The 26,424-nt window shown below is 49.8% G+C and overlaps 2 protein-coding genes across 3 annotated transcripts; both read right to left on the bottom strand.

Moving 5' to 3' along the window:
* Window positions 1-5,497: 5,497 nt before the first annotated feature.
* Window positions 5,498-20,020, bottom strand: LOC128274201 (fructose-bisphosphate aldolase). 2 transcript variants are annotated; one of them, XM_053012311.1, is made up of 8 exons: window positions 19,932-20,020; window positions 17,256-17,421; window positions 16,935-17,178; window positions 14,421-14,611; window positions 13,922-14,350; window positions 11,925-12,011; window positions 6,776-6,781; window positions 5,498-6,589 (listed from the first exon to the last, which is right to left on the bottom strand). In XM_053012311.1, the coding sequence occupies exons 2-8, from the start codon at window positions 17,388-17,390 to the stop codon at window positions 6,497-6,499; spliced, it is 1,185 nt and encodes a 394-aa protein (XP_052868271.1). In that variant the 5' UTR covers window positions 17,391-17,421; window positions 19,932-20,020; the 3' UTR covers window positions 5,498-6,496. The 2 variants fall into 2 exon arrangements, with proteins under 2 accessions (XP_052868271.1, XP_052868272.1); XM_053012312.1 differs by lacking the exons at window positions 6,776-6,781; window positions 11,925-12,011.
* Window positions 20,021-22,082: 2,062 nt separating this feature from the next.
* LOC128273713 (ras-like protein family member 10B) lies at window positions 22,083-22,977 on the bottom strand. Its single transcript, XM_053011740.1, has 5 exons — window positions 22,897-22,977; window positions 22,596-22,832; window positions 22,420-22,527; window positions 22,284-22,351; window positions 22,083-22,203 (listed from the first exon to the last, which is right to left on the bottom strand). Exons 1-5 carry the CDS (start codon window positions 22,960-22,962, stop codon window positions 22,083-22,085), a joined length of 600 nt encoding a protein of 199 aa, XP_052867700.1. The 5' UTR covers window positions 22,963-22,977.
* Between the last annotated feature and the right edge of the window lie 3,447 nt (window positions 22,978-26,424).

Here is a 26,424-nt window from a genome sequence, read left to right as displayed (position 1 = left end):
TTGCGCCACGCCAGCCAGCAGTGTTCGTCGGCGACAAAACACCTTCTCGGTGCTGGAACTAAATTTAGCACCATGAGAGCGAGCGGAGCGAGTCATGGGCTAAAAATAGGACCAGGTGAGCTGTTGGCTGGGCACAACTATCGCTTTCAAGTCATTGCCCGCTCCAGGAGCATCGGCCCGAGGCATCGCCCCGTTCGGACCCAAGTGAAATGCTGTGTTTTGAATTTTGGCCATCACTTTCTCCACAGTGCTCGGTTTCTAGTAAAGGCGGTCCTACAAGGCGGTTCGTGTGGTTCGCACAGTCCCCCATAAATCCTATTCTTGGTAGTACCAACATACGACTTCATGATTCACGAAGAAAAAGGTTCCACTGGCCCCGGCGTCGTGACACCGACGAACCGTTGCAGAGACGGTTGGAACACCGTTGACCATCAACCGTAACAAATCAGTCTGGGGCAAGCGAACAGGGATCTGTAGAGTACAATTTAATTACGCCATCTTTCTTGAGCTCTAGTTTCGAGGTCCGCGACGCAAGATGGACAACATCCTCGAAACCTTGAACGGGCGCGTTCGAAAGGGCGGTCAATTTTGCTTCCAAGAAAGTTCGCCTCTAACGCCTGGTTGGCTTACTGGCTACTTCTTTCGATGCTCGTGACTGACCCTCATCACTGTATAGACGCGCGACCGCGTTGATAGAGCCAATTAGTGCGAATTTAGTCAACCAACAGTAACCTGCTGACCTGCGATGATACTCCTCTTGGAAAAACAGGGCGCGTAAGTGCAACACAGCCGTGAATCAGGACCAGGTTTTGGGGTCGCTCGTTGGTAGCACATTCAACGCACTCACCCACAGATCCGTTTACTCCTGTCACGTGACGGCAAAGATTAAGGGAGCGGAAAAAGTGAGCCACTCGGTGGTACAGTTCTTGCGTTGCGTGATAGGGAAAACATAACATACAAAAGAACGCTTCCCGGACTGCCAGACTGTGGCGGCGGCCTGGAAGGTTGGCTCCCAAGAGCTCAATTTGCCCGGCGTGTTCAGTGGGAAAAAGAGACCCATTTAACACACCCCCCAGCTTCCCGAAGCAGGCAAATTGAATATGCCAAACCTGGGTTCCTACAACGGCAAGGTACGAATGGTACGGTACATTTCGCAATCGCATCTTTTTTGTGAAGCACCAGGCGTCTCCTTATTGCAAGGAGAAGATTTCGTGGTCGTTTTTGGCTCCGTTACTTCGTTTTTTTTTCGGCTTGCGCCACCGCCCGGAACCACGGTGGATTGTAAGTTTTGCATGCAATTTAATATTTCAACAGCTGCAGGGTGCCGGCACGAGTGCGAGTGCTGGTTTCGGCCCTGAAAATGGCACCCTCCGTCAGGCGGCACCAGGCGTCCCCATCGGCGGAGCACTAAGCGCCGAAAGCCCCCGAAAGTTTACAATCATTGAAGTTAAATGATTTGCCCGCTGGAGGCACCCCGTGTTGCAAGTGTTGTTTACTGTAGTTGTGTGGGTAGACCATTTTGCCAGCACAGCACGCGAACGCGGAGTGGTAATTGCGAGGTAAATGGTTTACCGAAACTTTAACGAAAGCACTTCGCTTCGCGAAAGAAACTCATTATGAGGCGCATAGTTTGATGCTTACCTTTCGCCCCGGATTGGTTCCGGTAAAACTTTGGCTACAAACTACTACTGCGACTCGTAAAGCAAACATCTGTTTGCAAAATCTGTTGAAGCTGTTTTCGGATAAGTCGGCCGGTCGGATGGCCGGTCGCGTTTTCACCGATTTTTGGAGCCAGAATCGTTGATCCCGCCTTACTGCTACATTTGCCTAAACCCACACACACAGGCTTAAGGCTTATCACGCTACCCTGTAGGTAGCAAAGTACGGGAATGCATAATTCATGTATTCATAATTCACCATCATTGCCATCGCCCCGTGACGTGACGTGACGCGGCTTGGAGCATACTCCGGTGTTCCGGTGCGATAAACGAATCCACTATCATGGCGTTCTTGATGATGAAATCGGTGTCATGAACTGGCTAATGCAATTACGAATGGAGTAACACGGCACGTGCGAAAGAACTTCAAAGGCAGAGCTTAATCCAACGACTAGAACGCCGTTTCGGTGAGCGATTCTGCCCCTTAGTAGTTGGATTAAAGTAGCATGTGACTCCCTTTAGTAACGCACTGACATTATTCTGGTTGTAAAATGATTTGTAAATATTCAAATTTAAGCAACAATAAATCTAAGCAAAAGTTTGGTCAATGGAACCATCAATCTGGGCCCGAACTGTCCTTTTCATTGTGCCATTTCCCGACGCTGGGCTAGGCTGGGATGGAATTGATGACCCATCGGTGGTGATGATTGACGTTTGTCGTCCCAAAAAAAAGGATACGAACCCGTAACCGACTGTTTGGCATTCCAGTAAGGCATGGCACGCACGCCCGCCACGCTAACAAATGGTTTCAAATTACATGAGCATGATTGAAAAATCACAATCCCCATCGAGATACGGAGATCGCCACGCGGAATATTAATGACAGCAGGACTCGGATTTCCGGTGCTCGTGTCTCATGCATAGAAAATGTTGCCACTTGCCATGGTTTCATGTACTTAACTCTTTTTGACTAGGAAATTTGACCCAGCAAAATGTTCGGCTCCAAAGGGCTTCATCACGGTGCGTTCAGGTCTAGCTGCATCCACCGTGTAATGATCGCTGGTGTACGTGTGTCAGGAAAGACATTTTCAATGGGTTCCAATTACGTGATGCACTGACGGCCCCAGGATTGACTGGCAACGTGGTTGCGCGAACCTATCACATGCCGGGGGGCTGACCTTTTCACAGCGAACCCACAGCGTTGTGCAATGGCGCTGCTTCACAGTCGGCTGCCGGTTAAATAACCAGCATCCTAACGTGTTGCGCATTGTCTATAATTTGGGACCCAATTTCCATGAACGCCAACAGGCGCTCTCTCTTCATAATGCGGCAGACGTTGAACGAACGTGGCTGCCTGACGTTGAATATTCTAAAGCCAAGACGAACGCAAAGTAAAACATCACACAGTTCCGTGGCTGTCAAGCCAATTTTTTAGCATCGCACAAAATGAGAATGCAAATCAAAACCCACCCAGAAATGGCTGCCGAAGGGCGGGAGCTTGTTGCGTGTACCTCTCGAGGCGCAGCAAGGAAAAGAGCGAGCCGTGACGTGTTCGTGTCCTCCCTCGCTGTCCTCCCGGACCCGGACCATGATGCAAACGCGACGTAGGACGCGACCAAATCACCCCCGCACAGGATTGGGAGATAGAAATAGGAGGCAAATTATATTTACAGAAACCCACATTGCGTTCGCCGTGCGCCGTGGGGCGTCCCTGCGGTACACGCTCGCCGCTCGTCGCAGGAACGAACATTTTCCGATTACATTTTCCTTTCCGCCGCAGCCGGTGCGGGTTATCAAATGAGAAAAATATGATTTGCTTTCGTAACCAGTGCAGTGGACGGTGCAGGACGCGCCATTTTAGGGCCGTCGCTCCTATTGCGCGTTCCTATTGCATATCGACCCACTGCAATCGGGGAATTAATATTTACTGTCCCGGTGTGGCCGTTCACCGTCAAACCGTTACACATCAAAGCCCCCTCGGGAATGATGATCCCGAACGGAACAATCGATAACGGGGGATTTAAATGATTGGTGACGTGGCCGTGGCATGATCCGTGGTCAACTGTACCTTATCCTAGTTTGATTAGAAATCGAAACCATCGTCATCATCGGGGAAGCTAAAGATAGTTAGCGAATATGAGATTTCAATGTCAAAACCCTGGAACAAAGCCACTGGCCGGCAGACTGTACCGTGAGTCCGCGACAGCCCTGCGTCCGTGTAAGTCCCATCAATCATTCAAATGTGAACTTTTGCACACCTTCTGGTGGTGGTGGTCCGGGGCCAGCCGGTGGCGAAGGTTAGCTATTTGCTCGCTCGCCGGTTACAGTCGGACTTCGTTTCACCTCGGCCAGTACAGCGGGCCGGAAGAAGTTCATGGAAAACGGAAAACCACTTTTGAGATTGCTCGCCATTGATGTTGTTGCTCCCAGTCTGTGTGCAGTGCGCAATGAATAATACAGAGCTTCAATGAGGGATCCATTTGTCTTTAAAATTAGTTTTCCGAGACTTCCTTCCTCCTGTACGTGTGTGTGTGTGTGTTGGCCACTGGCGTCTAGCGACGCAAATAATTGGTTTGAAAAACTACATTCCAACTCGTTTGCTGGATGTCACAACGGTTACACTTTGGATCCTGCTTCGATTGTGGAATCCTGAGTTAAGTTGTGACCGCTTAACGGTTAGCCACCTGAACATTCGAATGAGGCAAAACATAAGGATCTAGAACAACATCGAAAGCTTTTTTGATGCTTGTTGCTCTCGGAAATGGTTGCAACTTTTCAATTGCATCTGATTGGGGAAGAATTTTATTGAAATTCGCAAAAACATCGGGTGCGATAATAGGAAAAAGATAGGGTTCAGCCAATTTATCGTAACCAGAAGCATTCTTTTTGTATAGTAATTCGTGTTACGGCTGAGCCTTCTCGCACACCATTGATTGTTCCTGCGAAGTATCAATCATCGCGCCGACCGCGGATTATTTTTCAACAAATTTGTCGCCCACTGGACTGTGAGTTTATAAATATAGCGACCGGTGTATTATCATTAGTTCTACGGCGAAACTGTCAACGTGAATTCCCGTAACGGCGCAGTAGCCTGCAAAAATGATTAATATTATGCAATTACTCTTCGGACTGTCAGGGAGTATCAGTTCGGCCCAGCACGACGTGTGGATTTAAAACAAAGTGGCCGCCTCCGGGAGTCAGCAACGAGCAGTGAATTAAAAACCGGTCCATCTTTCGCCCCACAATTTACTGATCACGCACACCACCACGGTATCAGCTTTCCCGGTTGCCGGTTTGGCATCATCGGTGCAATAATTGGACTCTTAATTTGTCATTGCAATATATCCTAGCTCCAGGAAGGCTTCGAAGCCACCGTTGGCCCGGTGGTAGCGGAATATTTCATCATCATTCACGGCGGACGGTGTTTGAAGTACTCGGTTTTTGTAACCGACCCGAGAACGGGCTGGCTCCCGGAGGTGAATTAATATTTAATTGTTATCGACCCACTGGAAAGTAAAATTAATTTTACATTTTCATCTGTTCACCGGCCATCGCCCTTTGGATTGGGCGCCACGGTTGGGGGGAGCCGTTGTTCGCGTGGCGTAAGTTCATCATCGTTCGTTCGGTAACCTTCGCAATTCTCGTTTCGCAATAAAATAATCATCGTACCTTAATTTGCTTGATCTCAATTACGAATATGTTTGTGCAGTCGCAACACATTGATTGATTGGTTGGGAAACGAACAATTAGTTTCACTCGGTGAATTCCTTTCCGTTTTCGTTCAATTACGTTCATGTTCGGATGAAAGTAAAATTAACTGATAATTAAACAAACACACATATGCAAATGATTTTTTCCCACTATTCTCAAATTACATTTTATTGTAACATTACACGATACGCTTAATTTGCCCACAGTCCACCATCGACTGGTACTGGCGGTTTTAGTTGTGTTGTGTCTGATATCTGCAGTCAGATGATGCAATTAACGGTAACACCACGTGCCACTTCCGTTCTCTTAACGATCCAACGATCCGATTAAACTAGGGCTCTTTAACTTATACAGAACAAATAACACACAGCAACAGACAATTGTAATTTGCGTGTGTTTCGTTTGACGATTGGTTTGACCGGAGCACCGGAGAAGCGTATCGGAGCTCGGCGGTCATCCGCCACCGTCCGGGCAGCAGTCGAAATGCCACAGCTTACTAACCTACGGTGAAGTTGGTAGAAAGCGCCACCCGAAAGCCCCGTACAGGACGACGGAACCGACGAGCCCCAAACGGTGCATCTCCGGTGCGTTGGTACTCTACACATCGCTAGGAAGGTTAGGTCTCCTATGGCTTCAGCTACGCTCTAAACCTTCGATGAATTATCACCCCGCTATGAAGTGTGGGTGTATGTAATATATTTGTATTATACTTTTGTTTGGTTTTTGATTGGTTGCAACAACTTTAGCACGGGAATCTAGCGAAGCCGGGATATAGTGTCTCTAGGATTCAGTTCTTAACGCAACCAAAATGAGAACGGAAGGAAATCAGGAACGTGCCGGAACGTCGGCGGAGGAAACCACACACACATGAAACCATTCGGCCTAGCTTGGGCCTCCGTCCTGGCCTGGGCAAGCGGATCGGAAGCGGAACGACGGTGCGCGGAATCACTTTCGCTGTCCGGTGGTGTTGCTGCTTTGCATCCGCCGCTCCCAATATGGCCGCGAGAGTGTTTCACTGGCGGCGTGCTGGTGGTGGTGGTGGTGTTGGGGACGAGGGCGTACGATGAGGGACGAACGGGGCACTCCGGGGGGTGATGCAAGTTTATGTGGATGCAAGGAGCTCCGCCTTAGTAAGCGTGGTTGGCGACGAACAGACTGCCGGCACCAGCGGCACCCTGGACACCGCCGCCGTACTTGCCGAGAGCGGCATCGCTGTTGGCCTGCAAATGAAACAAAGCACAGGGGAACATTAACATTCGTGCGGGGCTCTTCAATTTGGGAAAGGAATGCAGGAATGCGTCAGAAATGCTGTGGCTTCGTCATTGGTCATTTTTCAAATTGAGTATTTACAGTAGCTGAGTAAAAGTCAATATTTCTAAGGCGATTGCTCTACACGGACAAACAACGTATTTCTAAGTAATTTCAGTCAAAACATCGAGTTCAAAATATTTTGATGGGGAACTTTATGCGATCAAACGATGCGATTTATTATTCATTCTTCGTACCAACGTGCCAGTGGCCGCGTTCCCAGCGTCGTCGATGAGCCGAACTCGTAAATATGAATGGTGCAACAATTTGGCACCCAAACTGCCCCGCGGACGGTTGCGAATTTCGTCGTAAATTGTAACGGCACGATCGGCCTCGCGTGTGTCAACGTGACCCACGCCCCCCGAGGACGTGTGGGTGCGTTGGGCATAAAAATGGGGCACGCTTACACTTTCGCCGGGACCACCAATCCACCGCTATGTCCAGTCAGCGACCGTGAACGTGATCTTTTGGTCAATGGAAAACCCAAACACAGCCGGCCCGGATGGTTCTCCCGGACGGGCAAAGGAGCGTGACACAGAACATGATTGCTGAATGATGCTAACGAACTGTTAATTGCAACCCAACCCGCGGGCACGTACTGGCCGGATCCCGAATTTCGATCCGAGCATTTGGAAACCGTCGTCTGCAAACCGGAAATCCAGTGCTTGCGATGAATGTCAATCGTCAACTACGTCCAGACTGAGACGGGGTTCCGCGGTTCGCACCTTTCTGGACGCGCGTCTGGCCCACGGAGCTCGATTTGGACCGGACGACATATTCAGAACCGTGATTCACCGTGCGACCAAAGAAACCCCAGCGCACGCGGCGTGGAAGTGGCCCTCGCGGCTTGGTTTGGCCGCGTTCTGGGTCGCGATTATGCAACGCACCAGAGAGCGTTGGTGGGGCAAGCGCGCGGTGCTTACCTTGGCCCCCATTTCTGCCGGCAGCGGCTGGCCGTGGGTTCGCACGGATGGTGCTGCCTATTATCGGCCCCCGTCGCTGAGTCTCTCGGAGAAACCATTGATATTGGCAATTCCGACGGCAGATAGAGGAAAGTGCATCGGCGCGTTTCCGGGAACGATCAAACTTCCGTGGGATGTCTTCCCTTTTCGGTAAGGGTATCTGGGCCGCCTGCAGGCTGGATTATTGACACAGCACAACAATCAACCGGCGGGCGGCGAGTGACATCGAGCGAGTTGTGGCTGTCGAAAATGCGATAAGGAGCTCGTGTGTATCACATCATTATGTTCACACAGTCCGCGGCCTAAGCCTATTAGCTTTGTTACTGCCGACACCGGCGAGTCTGTCACGAAACATGATATGTCTATCGGCTTGGCCACATGCTTGCGTGGCCCACCATTCCATTCGTGGAATCTGCCATTACGCGGTTCCCATGCCTCGGATAGGGATGCGGTGCTTGATTAGCATAAGCAGTTCTGCCGCCACACCAAACTTGTTTGCGAAATGTTGGACAGTATCTTCGAGTTTTCTAACCTTGAAAAATGATAAATCACGGGCTACGTAAGCTCCCATTACAACTATTAATTTATCGTTTAACCATCTTAAAGCCACTCGTAATAAGTCCCCCAATAATCTCGTGCCAACTATCTGGTGCTCAGCTTGACAGTTCTTTGTTCCAAAAGCTGCGGCCGATTCGAGTGGGTGTCCACGGGCCACTCTATAAAAGCGGACGGTTGGTGCCTTTTTCGGGTTCGCACAGTGGCAGGAACGGGGAAGCGGACGACTGATTGCAATTTTAATACAATTTAAACAATTCCACTTCCGCCTTTTTGGCGGCCGCACAATCACTCGTCCGGCACAGCACCGGACGTCGTCGTCGTCGTCGTGCGGCACCGATTTATCTCTCCGTTTTCTGGTTGGCTGACTGAATTAATTCCATTCTGCATCCATTTTCATCGGGGGAGAGGGGACTCCGTGTTGTTTCCTGACGTTGCGCCTGAAGAGAAGACGAAAGACACTTCCGGGCCGAACGGGGAAGAGTTCTTGTAATTTTCCCTTCTGTCTGCAAACTGGAAGCTAACCAAAGGACCATCCCGGTGCGATGCTGATGATGACGGCCCGGCGGTTCGTTTGGCAACCGGATGTGCACTAACCGAGAGCGCTCCGAGCGACCGAGATAATGGCGTAGATTAATATTCAAATGCCACCGTTGCACTGGACTGGTCCAGAAGATCAAGAGTCGTACCGTGTAGGACCACCATGTAGAATCGGCAACCAGGTCCGGGTTTGCGGTCAACGAATCGAACAGCATTGGCTTGCACTTCCTGGCGGGTGAACCGGTGCCGATACAACACACCGATGCCACCGAGCATCGTCATTGACCAGTGTCCGGAACCAATAGAGTCCCGGACACGTGGGGAACTTGAAACGATAAGGAGATGTAAGCGGCGGATGAAATCATGGAACACCTGAGGGAAGCTATGGCTTCCCGATGTCCGCTCCGCTGTCACGTAAGTAACTTGTCAATTTTCCCTACAGTCCAGAGCATAGCTTCGGTCTTGCATTATTTGACCATCAAGGTGTGAAGCTTGTTACACACGCCCTGCTTGCCTCAAATCCAAGAATTTCCCGAAAAGAGCAAAAAACTCAAAACTTTCCCATCGGAAAGCACATCAAAGAAACTCTTCACAAGATTCCGATTGCTCCCCGATGACCATAGATGGGCATTGGGTGTGGTGCTTGGCCCAACAGAAACTCGTAAGAAAAGCAATTTTTAAACAATTTGCTGCCCACCAAACTTGCTCACTCGAAGACGTGAACTTGAGCAGACGTGCCAGCCAATTCCGAAGAACTTGCACACGTCTGGTGCAGAAAAGTGTGTTGCGAGTAGCATTTGCTACAGCTCAGGCACGTGCCAGGTGCATCAACGCTTCCCGTGACTTGGACGAACTGGCCACTGACGATTGATGGAAACATGTGTTCCACGAAAGAAAATTCAAAAACTTATTAAATCATTTCAGATCGGTTGCAACGATTTTGGGCAATCGATCAGTGTGTCGGAGGCGAATCTCGGTTTATGGTTTTATTGTGGTCGGAATCGGAACGATTATTGGTTGTTGATAATAAACCGTTCGGCGCAAAACACGAAACACGGGTCCCGTTTAATTGTGCCGATCGATGGGTTCAGTTCGGCCAATTCGGCCAAAACATAACGCCTTGCTGTATGCAATAAAACCTAATCCTCGCACAACGGGAAACTCTGCGGGTTGTTGTTGCTGACCGGCAGGATATTGAACCAAGCCAGCCGGATTAAGGCGCTCTCCGACGGTGCAAAATCCCCCCAAAACCGTAATTGTGATGCAATTTTAATTGGCCGACCAACCTTGAACTTCACACGTCCCAGGGCGCGCGATTCGATTCCAATCACAGCACACACATATTTGAAATTATTCATATTTGCCGTGCCGCGGGGTACATGGCATCTGTGCTGTGGGGGGGTTCGTTAGGTTTTACTGCACCAACAACCTGCCGCCTGCCAAAAAACCGTGATGTGTGCGCTCTGTAACGGGAAAAACACGGCCGCCCAGACGACTTTCCGTCGGCCGCAGCATCGGTCGGTGTCGTTGTGCGGCGCGCGGTTTAATTAACCGGCCGCGTTGTCTTGTTTGTAGCAAGATTTAGGTCTTCCCGCCCGTACCCACGCGCGCACGGTCGTGGACTTTCTTCGCTGGCGATCGACATTCGAGCAACGCCTAGAATAAATCATCAGCAATGATTAATAGGCGACCACGTCCGGGCGAAAACCCGGGCAGCCAGTGAAGGAGACCAGCGGCGAGATGGTTCTAAATCATTCGCAATACTTCGCCACCGGCGGTCCGGTGCGGCTGTACGCAAATAAAACTCCCACGAGGAAACGCACGACGCAACAAACAACTGGAACAACACGGCGGCAACGGTGCCCATCAACAGGTTGCGTCTTGCACGCCCTTCGGTTTGTTCAGCATGGTGCAGCAGAGAAGTTGCGAGAAGTTCGTTTGCACTCACTATCGCATATCGCAACGTTGTCACGATCGTGATCGTGCCATTAATTGCGATGCGTGGCGCCATACCTTTCGCCAAGGCTATTCGCCAATCACCGGGAGGAGCATGATTTCGGACACGCGGGCGTACAGCCAATTAGAAAGCAATCGGATCGGTAGTGTTTACTGGCGCCAGACAGACAGCCTTCAGCAGGTTGCGATGAGGGGGATCGCTCGATTAAGTGCTTTCTTCCTCGAGACGGGCAGCACACGTTACGGATTTAATGGAATTCGGTGAACGGCGCAACTAGACACTGATTGTAAACATCCTGGCGGTGCGCCGATAGGGCCGTAACAGCAAACTACTTTTATCATTCCAACGCAAAAAAACGATCTAAACAATCATGGGAAAGCGAAATTGAAGCTGTGGCAAAATAATCTATGAATGTTAAAAGGTTAACACAACTTACAAACTAAACATACCATCCAAAAGACATAAAGTGTAGGGGAAAATAAAAAAGCAATCGTGCATTCTTCATTCTGGCAGCTCATTCTGGCGTGCGAATTTTGGCAAACGTTGAATTTATTGTTTTATTTTTACACTCCAATCGGTTGTTGTTGGTTCAGTTCTTTTAAGGCACGACGATCGTGGTATCACAGTGGTATCATAGGCCGTCTGAATCGGGTTCACATGGTTCTTGGGTGACTCTATTCAGTTTCGTTGCTGTAACTATTGAACTAGATAGTCTGCTGATACCACGCGCAGTTAATCGACGCAAAGATTAGCCACAAACACGCATAAAATGTGTAAAAAAATAACAAGAATTGGACATTCAAAAACTTTTTACAAATAGCAAATTAAGAACAATGTGTAATAAAAACTGCCCATTAAAACAATAAAATACATTCATAACAGTTGTGGTGTGTGTTGTGTGTGGTCACTAAGAGCATCGTGCCGATCGTGGGTCTCTCTCACGCTTTCTGCTACTACTTGGTGTGGTGTATCTATTGTGTATTGTGCGGATCTGACAATGTCTGCGCGGTTCGGTTATCGAGTCCCTCTTTCTCTCTCCAAGCGCGCGCCCGCGGAATGTCGTAGCTCTTTGCTTGTCGTGATGCGTGTGTGTTGGGCGTTTGTTGTGTTCCGTGCCGCGGTGTTCCTGAGATGATGTTGATGCCCCCGTCTCGTCTTCCGGCATCCCGCCTGACTAGAGGCTTCATATTGTTCCGCGGCAGCAACACCAAACGGCATCAGTGCTTAGTATGCGTGCGATTTCACGAACAAGCTGGCGTTCGCGGCGTACGAGGGAATCGAACCGGGGACATACTTTGCCTGGGAAGCCAATCCGTTTGCCTAGAAGTGTTGGGTGTCGGTGTGTTGGGTTTAATTTAGCATTCAATCAAATAGCGGTGCAAGTGTAACAGTAGTGTAGTGTACGTTAGTAGATAGCAGTTGGTGATGATTACAGTGAATGAAGCATGCGGACAAGCGAAACAACACACACCAGAACACATGCATAGCGAATGTGACAAATTCAAATCGACGAATAAATGATCACAGACCACTGCCTGCCCTCTTCTTGGGTAGACCCCCGGGCGGCCCGATTGGCAGCGGTTCAACTTGCCGCTTCTAAACAGCCGATAAATCAGAGCACAACGCCCTCACAAGGCACGCGGGCGATTTCAAGTGGCTGCTCCTCCACTGGTCAGCGGGTCCACAAGAGCGCAAGAACAACCGGCTGTTGCTGCTGCTGTGCGCAAGAAGGTCGCTCGCGTCGTCGGCGTCACCCTCAGCGAAGGACATTTCGTGGGACGTCGTTAAACGATACGAGCCGCATACGGTCATGTGAGCCGCCCCGCAGCAACAATGCCAATCCACAATGGCGCAACATCGCCGTCTCTCTACGCCATCACCATTAAGAATCGGTGTGTGCCATTGAACTTCACTCGCTCCTACCCCTAATGAGTGACATCAGAGAGCCTGGTTAGTTCGTGCCGTCGGCGCTCTATTATGTCACACTTACGGCCACGAGGCCGGAACTCTGCACAAGGTGGATCGAAAGTTGTCCTATCTTTCTTTGGAAAGGCCACTGACTGACATCGCGACAGTTTTGGCTGAACTTGGCCGCCGTAGGTTAAGCTACGCACTTCGGAAGTCGCAGCACTCAGAAGTTCAAGGTTGTTTGCATCATCGCGTTGTGGCCACCTGTGCAGTGTTGACACCAGAGGCACCCACGTGGACACAGGTGCATTCGAACGCGGATGAAGTCACAAGCCGCAGCAACATACTTCGCTCCGAGGGAGGAATCCCGGAACCGAGAATCTCGGCGCCTCGGCGGGGATCATATTATGGGCAATTTAAGGGAAATAAAAATGAAACAAGTGCCACATTGGGCCGCGAGCCAGGCTCTGGGAAAGTTTTGTTGACACTTGGACATCAGCGCGGAGAGTCCGGATCGTTAGACGACCCCCACACTTGGGGTGCTGGTTGTCACTTGGCACGATTCTCCTTTCGAAAACGATACGGAATGTGGTCGCGCGGAACGCTTTGGTCGCGCCAAACCAACGATCGAAGAGCAGCAGAGTGCACACAGCAGTAATGAGAGATAAATTATTGCAAATAGATTAACCCACGACGTTCGCTGCGCCGCCGGTCGTCGAACGTCGCCCTAGTGGCGACACTGTCTCGTCGTCGTCATCATCGTCGCACACACAAAAAATGCGCTCCTCTACGGCGAGTGAAAGGGGGAACCATTTTTCACTTCCGATAGAATGGAAATCGATACCAAACGTCTGCGGGCCGAGAGTTTCCAGACACAGGCGTCGGGTGACATCAGCCCCCGAGGAGACTGCACCCGAGCGCCATCGAGGTTAGTGAAACGAAGTGAAAGAAAAAATAATGAACGCACGAAAAAACGACGGAGCGACAGCGATTTTATCGATTCTGAGTCGGGCCGGCCCGGGAAAAAGGAAGGAATTATTTAATGATCAACAATTTGATTCATTACAACAGCCCGGTGCAATCTGAGTTGTGGTGGACTTATCAACGCCGAGAACAAGGATGCCGTTAATTAATTGATTACTCGAGTATCGCTATGTGTCCACTCTTTCTAAGCACTGTTTTACAGGAAGGATTCATTGGCCCAGAAAGATGCCCAGAGTGGGAAGCAGTGGTGTAAGCATAGTAAAGATTTACCCATTTGACGCATTTGAACCTCGCACCGAATGGGACACACCGATACAGTGAAGTAAGCGAACACTTACCTTCGCACGCTTAATCAGCTCCTCCTGAGCGGCCTTCACGTTCTCCTTCTTGCCACCCCAGGCACGCAGGACGGAGGCCTGCAGGGCGCGACCGTACGAGAAGGTCAGGGCCCACGGTCTCGTCAGCGGCACCTGGTTGATGACGCTCAGGTTAACGGAGGCTTCCTCCTCCGACTGGCCACCGGACAGGAAGGTGACGCCGGGCACTGCCGGTGGCACGGTACGACGCAGAGCCGTGACGGTGGCCACGGCAATCTCCTGTGCGGACGGCTTCTTGGCGCAGCTCTGACCGGCGGTAACCATGTTCGGCTTCAGCAGCGTTCCCTCCAGGTACACGTGGTGATCGTTCAGCGCCTTGTACACGGCCGCCAGCACCGTCTCCGTGACCTTCTGGCAACGCTCCAGATCGTGATCACCGTCGGGGAGGATCTGTCCGAGAGAAGAATGAAACGGTCGCATTAGTCTGTTTGTCGCCACGGTACGGCTAATGGCAACTTACCTCAGGCTCAACGATCGGGACGATACGCTGCGACTGGCAGACGGAAGCGTAACGGGCCAGCACGTTGGCGTTTTCCAAGATGGACTGGTAGCTCGGGATGTTCTTGCCGATCTTCAGCACGCAACGCCACTTGGCGAAGTCGCAACCATCCTTCTTGTACTGGGCACAACGCGCGCCGAGATCGTCCAGACCTGAAGAAGCAACGGAACGGGTGGTATTGCGGATGATTAGCTTCGAGTGTGGCGTACGATAAGAGCTTAATTACTTTCTGACTTCTTCACCGTCTCAACCGATTGATTCTATTTGCTTCATCCGATCCAAGACACTTGCATTGGGGAGATAAATGCAGCCCTGTAACCGTTCAATAGCAACAGTTCCGTGAAACGCTTTCCCATACAACCTAGAGTACGGGGAAATGCACTTTCTCGCCCCCGTTTTGCTCGTGGTAATCCGATTTACCACCGCTTGGCACAGTTCCAATGCAATAAACTGAAGCAAAATAAATCAATCTTCCACACAGCACAGCACACAATACCATTAGTGGCGCGCTTCGGGACGAACGGCAACTAACCGGGCGGGTGGAGCGCAAAAAAAAAAACTGCACCAGGAAATGCACGGAACCGGAATAACGCTGGGTGGTTACCGATAGAGGCGAGGCCAATGTTGACATCCGAGAGGATCAAGCCCGGAAAGTGTCCCGCACAGAGAGAGCTGTTGCCGCAGATGAAGCGAAACGAGATTTGCAACCCGAACAAACAGCTTTTCACTTTCTGGCGGGCTGCATCTGACCAGGCCACACCGAGGAACAAGTGCACTCGTTCGGAGGGGAGATAAAGCGTTCCTCAAGAAAGTTTCAAGGGTTCAAGGGAATAACGACGTTATTTGCCGCCTGGGGAGCGTTTGATTGCTTCAAAAAACAACAACGAAGATTTGTTATACGCTTCACTGTGTTTATAGAAAGTACCTTCTCCGAAGTACAGTGGCAAAAAAGCGGAACTTTATGTGTGTAACTAGTACTTGCCTCGCTCTCGCAAGACATGTGCCTCGTGCACACGCTGACCCACTTGCAAGCATCGTATCTCATCCGTTGAGATTAATTGCTGTGACACCGCGGAGCCGGACGGAGCGAGCGAGCAAGGCAGATAAGAGAGCCAGATCCAGCATAAACACGCCCCAGCGGCACCGGAAGGCGGAACTCACCCCCTGTTCGTCCGCGACATGGGGTAGCAAGAAATGCAATAAAGGAAACCGTTACGATTACGGTGCGAGGAAATTGCTCCGCAGAAGGAGCTCTCTGGGCCAAAATCCATCGTCCGTGTTTGTGCAGCGCTCGTGGGTGAGACATGTTTTTAATTGAAATTTGAAGATATTCTTCAACACGCAAGATAACGCTCGCGCAACGTTTGCGTAAATCCTCGAGTCGTGGCGTTGAAAATGAAGTTGACGCGCCAGCTAAGCACAGAACTGCAACAGCGGCATTTTACTGCGTTGTGTCTCGACGTCTGGGAGCAGGAAAAAGGATGATCCGCCGAGACCATCCAGTGGAACGGAAAATTCCTCCTCGAACGCGTCGCGGCGGGCAAATGAGCACCATTTCGCAGGCCAACACTGGTTGGTATTCGCTGCGCCATACCGATGCACTTTCGCACTGCGCCACAGTGCACCACAGTGTGTGTGCACAGAGAATTCTCTTTAATTAACCCACTTCTGTTTGCTTCAGTTGCATTTCCCGACCATCGTTAGGGGTTTCCCGTTAGCCGTCCAATCGGGCCACGTTAACACAGTTGCTCGGCTACAACATCCTGACCTCAATAATGTTGATTTCCGCTGCCGCCCTTGCAATTCAATCGTCCGCTGCCTCCGCCGCTCAGACCGCATTTGCTGGTCACTGGGTCGGAAATAAAGCATCGTGTCACCTTCAATGCGCAACACCGGAAAATTGCTCATCCTTTATTCGCGCGCCCTGCTTCCGCCCTGGCCACCGCTCCGGGCTCGAGTGGAAAATCATTTCCAGCGGAAGTGGGATGATGTTGACTCACTTAGCGAGTGTCCTCCTTTTTTTCTTCTTTACTATTTTCTCGCCTCCGCGTTCATTGAGCGTCACTCAAGTGGATAATGGGGTAGAGAGCGTGGGCTTGTATTGGCTTCGCTACACAAACAACTTCTGCCCGGGCTTTCCTTAATAAAGCCTTCCTGACTGACCGCCGGGGCCTGTCCAGGACAGCGAAGGATGGGCCGTTCATTCATCTTAATTAAATTTTGCTGCAAAAGAGAGTGGTGACAACGGGCGGGTCCCGGCGCGTCCAGGCGCCGCGTCTTCCCTCGGCGCCGTTCCGTTGCTGGTTATTGTTTGTAAACGGCAAAGGATACTTTAATTAACGCCGGCCTCGGATTCTGTATCCCGGTGGCACCCGGCTCGAAAGCAGCATGCCGGCGACTAATTTTCCTTTTCCTGCACGCCTTTCGTCCGCAAGCACCCGAATTAGCGCCATCATTTACGCCTTCAAGACTCACCCTGAGTGGTGCATTCGCCTTCCGAGCCCATCAGATCGACGACACCCTTGTCGACCTTGATGCCGGACAGAATGCCCTTGTTGGCCAGCAGCTTCGGCAGCGGCGTACCATCCTCGCCCTTCTGGTACAGCGTCTCGTGGAACAGGATCACACCGGAGATGTGCTCCTGCAGACGCTGGTCGGCGGTGAACAGCAGCTGACGGTAGGCGCGACGGTTGTCCTCGCTGTTCTCAACCCCGATGTCCTGCAAAAAGGAGCAGCGTTCGAGGGGCATTATTGCATCAGAAGGCAGACCAGGTGTGAAGAACTTTGCGTACTTACAGCGAAACGCTTGCCACAGGTGGCCGTGGACTCATCGGCAGCCAAAATACCCTTACCGGGAGCAACAATCTGCTTGGCGATGCGGGCCAGCTCCTCCTGCACATCCTTGGGTGGGTAGTTGAAGTAGGTGGTCATGTTGCTTGAGGTAAGTTGGGTAACGTTCAAGCTGTAAAGCAAAAAAGCATTTATTACACTACTTTTGTCATACACTGTGTTGAAAGCGCACAATGTGTCTCGGCTAAATGAAACAGTGCACTGCTGGCGCCATCTATCGACACCAGACCGAACATCATCGTTGCAAGCAATTGCGTCACAATCTTTCGTCATCGCATGAAAGTTGTCGCAGGGTCGGTTGTTTGTTTTGACCCACCATTTTAAGTGTTTGAGTTTGATAGTTTGCAACTTTCCCTCAATTGGCCATTGTTTTCTACGTCATGGTGCAGAGATTATCCGGACGTGCCCAAGCAATCGTTGCCCAATAAATCTCTACTTGTAGGACGCACTTTACAACGTGACAACTCACTCCGCGCTATCAGTGAACGATGCACGGGGCAGAAGAGCATGATAAGAAGATCAAATTTTGGACCGAGCTCCGTTACCAACAGCCCCGTCACTCGGTGACCGTTATCGGCAGGAGACATGCGGAGACGAGCCTCTCGTAGATTTACGCGCCAGTAATTGCCGCTCACAGCTGATAACTAGCACAGTTGGCGGCCGTTCTCGAGACCCTCTCGAGGTGGCCTTTGAACGGGAAACGGAAAGGTTATCCCGGGGTCACTATCAGGCCATGAGGCACAGCAAGCTTGAACTTGAACGACACATCGTTCGCTTCGTGCGTTGTACAGCGATTTGAGCGGAACACGACATGACGCAAGTGCTGCACTTTGTTGCCGTGTGAGCTGAAATTTCATCAAATTCGAACCGATTACAACGTCTCAGAAAGTGGCCCAAAATGTGACGATTTCAATCAATCAGTTCCACAGTGTGCGCCAGAAGGCTACCCGTTGCTACAGGATCACGCCCTTATCACCCCGCTTTCTCTAGTTCTTTTGCCTGTGAGTTCTATTTTTGTGCAAAACACGCCACACAGCGATCAGAGCCACACGGCGTTCGAGATCGAGAGGCTCATTAAAAATAAGAGAATGAAACACAGGCCACATGCTCGCGGTTACGTAACGGCAAATTGTAAACACTGAAAGCGAAAGCGCCCTTGAACTTGGGCCAAAGATTACTGTCGTGCGTGATAGCGGCCACGCACCGGAATGGGGACGACGTCTGCGCAACTGAAACCAATATAATTGCTCGATGTAACATCCGACGCGAATTGTGCAACTATCGTTTGTCCATGGGGCAAACCACAAAAGCCTCGATTTCAAGTGTCGCGGATTTCGTTGACCCGAGTACGACTACTGCGCAATTGCATCCCCGGCCAGAAGACGGAGTGCATTTAAACGATTCCGAAACGACCGAAAAGAAAATTCGGCTCGCCCACAGCTCCTTGACACGTGAATGACCTTCAGACTCGGCCGCTTTGGGTCAAAGAATTGTGGCGATCGGTGCAAGGATCACATTCCCTGGCGTTCGCGGTATTTGAAAGTCAAAGCACGATGCCGATCGGTGAGTTCTGCGACTGAACCTCACGCGATAAGGCTGCAACATCGCAAGCATTCGTCCCGGCAATGATTAAGGCGTAGCTTGCGCCAAACTACACGTGCTCGGAGGTCACCGGATTACTATGTACGTTTGTCGCTTAATTTTAGCATCGCTCGCTAGCGCCTTCACAAGCCAGTCGGTGTCGATGACTGGTCAAGGCTCAAGGCACGTCCAAAAGTGAAGAGCAGTAGCAAGAAAATAGAAGGAAGCGGATGCATTCAACCGTCATGCGCAGCACAGCCCATGGACAAATGGCGTCCCGAAAGATCATGCAGAGGTCGCAGAGATGGGCTGCCATTTCAGCGCCACCACATTCGAATTCTTGAACGAGAAGAACGAAATTAAAAATGTAAATTGGGAAGAAGTTCCAAACTGGTTTCGTTCCCTCTTCGCCGCACGGACCGAACGATGGAGCGGATGAATGAGGATTCGCGATGGCGGTTCGAGGTCATTTCAAAGATGTGAGGTTACTGACACTTTCACTATCCGTTCGGGCCCCATCTCAGACCCGGCCAATGGCCACGGAAGGAGTCACCCCCGCCTGGCAGTCCTTTCGCAGATCCTGGCCTTTCGTTTTCACTCTGCCCATCAAAACAACGGCAGCTTCTCGGAGCGATATCCATTTCGTGACGGATATCACATGTAGGGAAGAAATTTCTTCCCTCCGCAAAGGTTATTTCAAAGTCGTCCGGACTGGTTGTGCAACTGTTACCGAGCGGCGGCCACTCGCCGGAAGCGCCACACGCGTTTACCGAATTGATGCAGCGGTGCAGGAACAAACTAATGCACCACCTCGATTATTCCTCTTATTCGTACTATGAAGCCGACTATCTATGGCTTTAATCTTATCACCACCCCCGCAAAGAATGGCCACTAACGGAGCAAAAAATCACACACACTAAACACTGCACTTTTCGCCGAAAAAACTCGTGCCACTGGCGAGAAAGGGTACTTTTCCACGCCGCAAACATTGCGCTGATTATTGAACAATATCGGGCAGTGTTGGGTGATAGCAATACTCACTAGAAACCGAACCGGCTTTGGCTGAGAACTTCTGCGACTTTACTGGAAGGCGTGCACACACAATTTAAGCCAACTCGCAGCGCGATTTTGAGACGGTATCGAAACGTCAAAGATTCAATGTTGAATGAAGGTCGAATCGTAACGCTCCCAGTAACGCTCTCAATGACAGCGCAAACGTAACGCTTCGGAAATTCAAAATGAGTTTCGCGGAACAAAATAGCCGTTTGGGAAGGCACAAGAAACACTTTTTGCTGCAAATTGTTGGTTAGTTGTGCGCATTCTTGTGGAAATAATCTGCAAACTATTCGCTTAACGATTTTGCAAGATGGGGAACCTTAAGATACATTTGTGACGCAATAATCAGTCACCATGAAAAGCTGACGGATGACGAAATCGATGGCGAAATTTGACTCAACACAGGTAGACGCACTTTTAACAAGTTCAGTAAAATAGCAATAAATATTGTTTAAAGAGTGAGGATAAAGATGATAATACGTCGGCTTTTAAAGACGAAACTGTGTGTTGTTTGTAAAATTGTTTTAAAAACTGTTCTTTTCATACTTTAATCTGTTCACTCATTCGGCATTTGTAATAAAGAGTCGAGTTACGTTTCTCCATTGTCGTAGCTTTATTTTCATTTGTTTTCGAACCCTACCATTGCTTGATTGATTATAATCGATAACATAGTTTTATCCGTTCTCAGTCGCTTTCTTTCCTTCAAAGTCATGTTCATAACTACACGATGTTTCGCTAACACAATTCATAACTACAGTCGTTCTGCGCTGGCCCGATATCTGGACCAAACAAGAATTCATTAGCATAAGCGGATGGAAAATTAAGTCGACCAGTTAGAGGCAGTACTGGTAGGTTCGAATAATTAGCAAAAGCGATTTGGTTGAGCCACGCATTCCATTGCGCTAGTTTATGCGGGAACACTCGGTCGGAGGCCTTTTGGCTTGCTTGAAGTAGTTCAATTAGTGTTCTTATCACATTTGTTTTGGTGAAACAATGAAATATCTAATTTTTTTTAAAGGGAACAGACGTTACTTTCGGGCACTAATATGTTGATATCTTCTTAGATGGGGAGTGAAATCGCAGTGAGTAAGAAGGAAAGCCTATCTGAAATCACATTAAGTCACTTATGACCAGCTATGCTACCATTTATGTACATGGAAATGCACATTGGTACAACTGCCGACACTAGCAAATTACATCGCTCTAATGCTACCCCGAAACGAACTATCTATCTGGATTCGAACGGCAACCAAACAAGCTCGGCGCATGTATTCAACATAAACAATCGAATCAGCTAACGGCCCGATCCGATCGCCCTAAAAACGTTAACAATGTAAACCTGATGCCTTAGCAACAATTCGGAAATGGTCGGCGCTTCCCGTAACCATCTCAAGTGTGGTGCGCAAGCGAAGCCACTAAAACCAAGCCGAAGCAAAACACTCTATTGTGCAACCGTTAATTGTTTCAGTATTTTGTGAACACATACACACGCCTAGACACCTATAAACTGCCCACCATCAATACCGAGGTGCTACTGTATAACGTTATATTTATTGTCTATTTTGGTTTAAATCACGCTAAACTGTAAGTGTATGTGTCTTTTGTACAACGGATGCAATACGGTCTACTGACGGAGGTCTTAGGTATTTCGAATACGGCTTTGGTAACGGGTTTCCGGTACATTGAGGTTCAGGGGTCGGCGTGCCCGATTCTGGTTTTCTATGGTTAGTAATACACTCGTAGCTGAACACAAGGTTCGTTACTTTCGCAAAGATTCAATAAAATCTCTCTCTCCCTTGAACTCTTCGTGATGCTGCCTCTAGTCCCATGCCACTGATAGGAAAATGTGTCTACTGTGTGCTTATTTTTCCAATTTTAACATCGATACGGTCAGTTAGCCCCATTAGCCAACCACGGTTACGTTCTATTTACAACCCATATATGAACAATGCCCGAGAGACTGGATCATGATGAAGATCTGTTGAGTGTCGCCAAAGTACATCCTCGGCCGGCCCCGAAACCGACTCGAACTGACGGCAATCTAAAGGGTAGAACGGACATGGACTGCAGCCTTCGGACTCTGGACATGATTTCGGCAGTCAGCCGCTTTGGAGGGAACCTCCAGTTCAGCTACTACTAGAGTATTGTGCAACGATTTTTTGACCTAATCGACTGCGAGAACTCTAGCTTCGGAGCGGTCCCACCGACCGGGTAGCCCATCAATTCTTTGAAAATATCACCAATCTTGTAGTTGTATCTGCAAAAAGATAAAGTTGATGGGAAAGGAAATCAAATTAGATGAAATCACCGAGAGCCGCTCGATCGAGTTTGAATTACTTTGCCGAACACTCCACATAGCCACAACGCCAATGCTTCCGGACCAGGGTCGAGATGTCCTTTAGTTCCTGCAGTAAACAGAGGGTTCGTGAGGGTGAGCCTACGGAACACGGAACGGGAACAGCGGGAAACTAACCTGAGTGTGAGGGTTCGATGCCCTGTCGAATTTGTTGCCCACAACCATTATTTTAAAATCACGATGATTGAAACTTTCTAAAATTTGATCACGCATGTTACGACAGTACTGGAAGTAGTGCGAAAGGAAGCTTATAACACGACGGCTCAACAAGTACCTGCCCAGTTCGATATTACCTGGAAGGATTCCAGATTCCCCATATCGTACACCAACACGTACGTGTGCACGGTTCGCAGCCCGAGCGGATGGCCATTATTCCACTCGGCCAGATTATCCACCGGGAAGTACTTCTGCGGAGGCACATCCAACACCATTAGCTCCCGTATGCAGGTATCACAGACCAGGCAGCTTCGGTAGACGTTCCGCTTTGCGGTGCGAATATGTTGCCTCGGGAAGTCGTGCTTGAAGAATTGCTGCGGAGTGAAGATTGCTGGCGTAAGTGGTGGGCTGGTGGCCGGAAGCGGCAGCAGCAGTTACCTGTAGGATACTGGTGCGCCCAACGCCGGAGGCCCCCAGAAACGCCACCTTGAGGGGGCCTTGCATCCAGGGGGGATCCGGGCCTTCCAGAGTGATACGCTATGCTGAAATACACTTATTCTGTATTCGAATTTCCATGTCGATGGACAGAATCTTATTGAGCTTATTGCTAGTGGTGGAGGCGGATTTGGTGGTTTTGGTGGTGGTGGCTGTGGGGGTGATGTTGGTGGTGGTTTTGGCTGTACAGGCGTTTGCAGTGATAGAAGAGTTGGAAGAAAGAGATGAAACTCTAGCGGCGATAGCACCGGAAGTGGAGGCACTAGCTGCACCGGCGATAGCAGCACAAATAGAAGAAGAAGTAGAAGTATTGGTGGTGGTGTTCTTGTTGGGTGGTGACCAGTTTGGGTGGGATCGGGTTGCCGGCGCGCTCGCTCTGGCCGATTTCGACAATCGGCCCTTATCCGAGGACTTACTGTTATGACTGATTTTGTGAGAGTTATTGCAATGATCATTACCATTATCGTGCAACAGTCTATTGGAATTGTTGGGCGAAAGACGGTTCCACATTTTAATGGCTAGCTTGAGCAGACTAATGGCAAACACTTTTCCTTGGCTTAGTTATCCGCGGCTAACCGCGCAATGGTTCAGCCCACTCGACACAGCCTCCGAGCCACTACAGTCCTCCAGTTACTGCCGGTGCCGCTGTGCCTCGATGCCTCGAGTGCTTTACGGCGATGTCCCAGAGACTGTCTGGCAGTGCACACAATGGCTCTCGCCCAGGATTATCTCTGACGACCGGGCGACCGGCTGCGGAACATGTCGTCCTGCAGAAGGCGGCTTATGATGGGGCGGCTCGGACGGGCAATGTGCAACTAAAAATCGTATCAGAGCACAACACACTCGGCAAACTACTCTAATTATCACTAGTCCACTGCAAACACGTTATTGTGCGCCAAAACCATTACTATAGCGCTACATTATGCGCTAGCGTTGGGCACGTCAGTTCGCTTCCCGTCACGATGCATCCGGTGCTGCTGGCCTGCTGGCTGGTCATCCTGCACACGTGGACTCCTCGCGCTGACTGGCTGACGCTGGACGGCCGACGGCTAGAGGGCAAAGAAGAGAGAAGTGTAAGGACGGAAGTGGTTTTTGAAATAGGAGACAGGACAATTTTTATAATGGCCCAAGACTGCTCGCCGACAACCGTCGAGAGGCCACTCCCGACCAAGGATAATACTTTCAAGCTTCCTCGACGCTTCCGAAGGCTCGGCCGAACCCGTGCTCCGTCCGTTCGCAACGGTAAGCCAACCGAACCCCAAAGCTAGCCAGACAGTGTCTGTTAGCTGTAAGCTAAGTAAGTGGTTTGCAAGGCGATGTTAATCTCCGACATTTGTTTACAACAAAAGCAAGAGGAATCCCGTAGCTTCTTTCTTCTATGACTAACTGCAGCTCAGTACGGTTCTATTCTTCTCAGCCAAAACACTACTAAAACCATGCATATGAAGCGCATATTTTTGTTGCGCATTTTAGCAACGACACCGGCAACGGTAATAAACTATCGATTGGAACTGACGTGTAAAATTTTCCCTAGAAATGGAAACATTCTTGTCACGAACCACGTTCGACCGAGACGGTCGAATCAACAGAGTATAAACCTTTCCGAGACAGTCACGGGGTCTGCATGTCCTGCCGTCTGCTAACGCTGCCGGGCGTCGCACCTTCACGAGCAGCGAGACAGCGTGTACGGCTGGAAATATGTTTACGTGCCTGAAAGGACCTGACCACTCCTAGGTCCGTCCCGTAAGTCATCGTCACTCGGCTCGGTAACGAGCTGGTGCACCATTTATGCACCGGTGGCCTAAAAATACGACGTCGGGACGTCCTTCCGACGCTCCCGAAGGAGCGAGACTTCAATAGTGGCCGCCACACGCCCCTTCACCTGCTCTAGTAATCCGCTCCCCAGGAGATGGTACACGGATTGGTTCGTTGAGCCACTCAGGGGTGATAAAATGGTCGAGCTGAGTGCCGGTCCGTGGCTTTCGCTAATGGTGGCTCGAAGCCGTACCGGGCTGCTTGAAAGTGAAAGGAGGTCATTGCGAATCGGTCGTCCTCTGGATGCTCTACGATTGCGAGAGGGCTGACACCAAACCGAACCGGGGATGTAGCTCAGATGGTAGAGCGCTCGCTTAGCATGTGAGAGGTACCGGGATCGATACCCGACATCTCCAATGTTTTTTTTGTATGCTCCACAATAAGCTGCATGGCAACCTAGCAAATTGTTAAAATACGCCAAAAGTACATGAGGTAATTGCGGTACAGATAGTAGCTCCAGCACGAAATAAAAACCTCTTCTGAAACGGTAATGCAAGATCCCGACCGACCTGCGATAACTTTCCTTTTTCTAAAACTCCGTCAAGGGTCGCCGGAACGAGGCGACCGGTAAGTACCGGTAAGTCTAATAAACCGACTAATGAGGCGAATTTCCATATTTCTCATATTTACATATTCGCAAGGTCCTTTTGGTCTCTTTCACTCAACGCTTTCAACTCAACGCGGGTTTTCATATGGATATGGTTCAAAAACCTACACATTTTTCCCACCAACCAATTGAAAGGCGTTCTTCGCTGGTCAATTTTTCGGTCGGTGGCCGGAACAACGGACATTCTCTGCGTCGATGAGCCGAACAGGGTAAAAATAGAATGAGTAATGAAAAATCGATCACCCCTCCGAAAAGTGACTTCATAAAATGTCACAAACGGCTCCGGGGCTTCGGCGGCACTTTTGATCGTGCTTTCGATTGCTACCCCGTGGCAGAGGCAGCCCTAGAGGTTCGTATTTTTGCAAAGGTTTGCAATATTTTATCCACTACGCGTTCCGCGGCGATACGGTAAAAATGATGCCACTCAATAGCTGTTCTATTTGCGGAGCTCGCATAAGTTTTCCTCACTCGGGGGAGAAACTTCTTTCGGTGTGTTTTCGTGCTTTTCAGAGCATTGGGGATATTTTCAGATTGATACTATTTCGTCAAAGTTTCAATAAATCTATTCCCACAGACCATACTCGATCGATAACAATAAAATATATTCTTTATAAACAGTTATATAAAAAGGTGTGAGCTACATCGAGCGAAAACAGCATTGAAAATACGTAGCTGGCATCTTTAACTCAAAGCTTTGGCTGCAAATTGGCCAGCAAATTCTTGATTTCCATGCATCACTAGAATCACTAGAATCAATATCCACGCGCCAAACAGTGAAAAACGATTACCACGATTTTTTAAACGTGCTTCCCCCAGCATCTGATAGTAAAGAAAATTTCAAATTGCTCCTGATTGCTTGACCATTTAGCTGTTTGGAGTACATACTAGAGTCCAGCGCTAATACGTCAGGGTAATTCCAGAGCGTGTGTGTGTGTGTGTGTGTTGCTCCATCAAACGATTATGAATATTGCTCTACAAATATTGATAGTATTGGGTGATTAGATGGAGTGATACCTTCGTCCCGCTCGTGCCAAGGTTTGCAGTGAGGT

Source organism: Anopheles cruzii, chromosome 3 (genome assembly GCF_943734635.1).
Source record: "Anopheles cruzii chromosome 3, idAnoCruzAS_RS32_06, whole genome shotgun sequence".
NCBI lineage: Eukaryota > Metazoa > Arthropoda > Insecta > Diptera > Culicidae > Anopheles > Anopheles cruzii.
Note: the sequence above shows the minus strand (reverse complement) of the source record. Positions and strands in the feature narration are given on the sequence as shown.

What these genes read in the sequence shown, in the direction of transcription:
- LOC128274201 (XM_053012311.1), bottom strand. Translation starts at nt 17,390, where the DNA reads ATGACCACCTACTTCAACTACCCACCCAAGGATGTGCAGGAGGAGCTG. An exon ending in TCCCGATCGTTGAGCCTGAG is followed by an intron (nt 14,351 to 14,420) that starts GTAAGTTGCCAT and finishes TCTCTCGGACAG; the next exon opens with ATCCTCCCCGACGGTGATCA. An exon ending in AGCTGATTAAGCGTGCGAAG is followed by an intron (nt 12,012 to 13,921) that starts GTAAGTGTTCGC and finishes CAACACTTCTAG; the next exon opens with GCAAACGGATTGGCTTCCCA.
- LOC128273713 (XM_053011740.1), bottom strand. Translation starts at nt 22,962, where the DNA reads ATGCAAGGCCCCCTCAAGGTGGCGTTTCTGGGGGCCTCCGGCGTTGGG. An exon ending in GGCGCACCAGTATCCTACAG is followed by an intron (nt 22,833 to 22,896) that starts GTAACTGCTGCT and finishes TTCACTCCGCAG; the next exon opens with CAATTCTTCAAGCACGACTT. An exon ending in CATCGAACCCTCACACTCAG is followed by an intron (nt 22,352 to 22,419) that starts GTTAGTTTCCCG and finishes TGTTTACTGCAG; the next exon opens with GAACTAAAGGACATCTCGAC.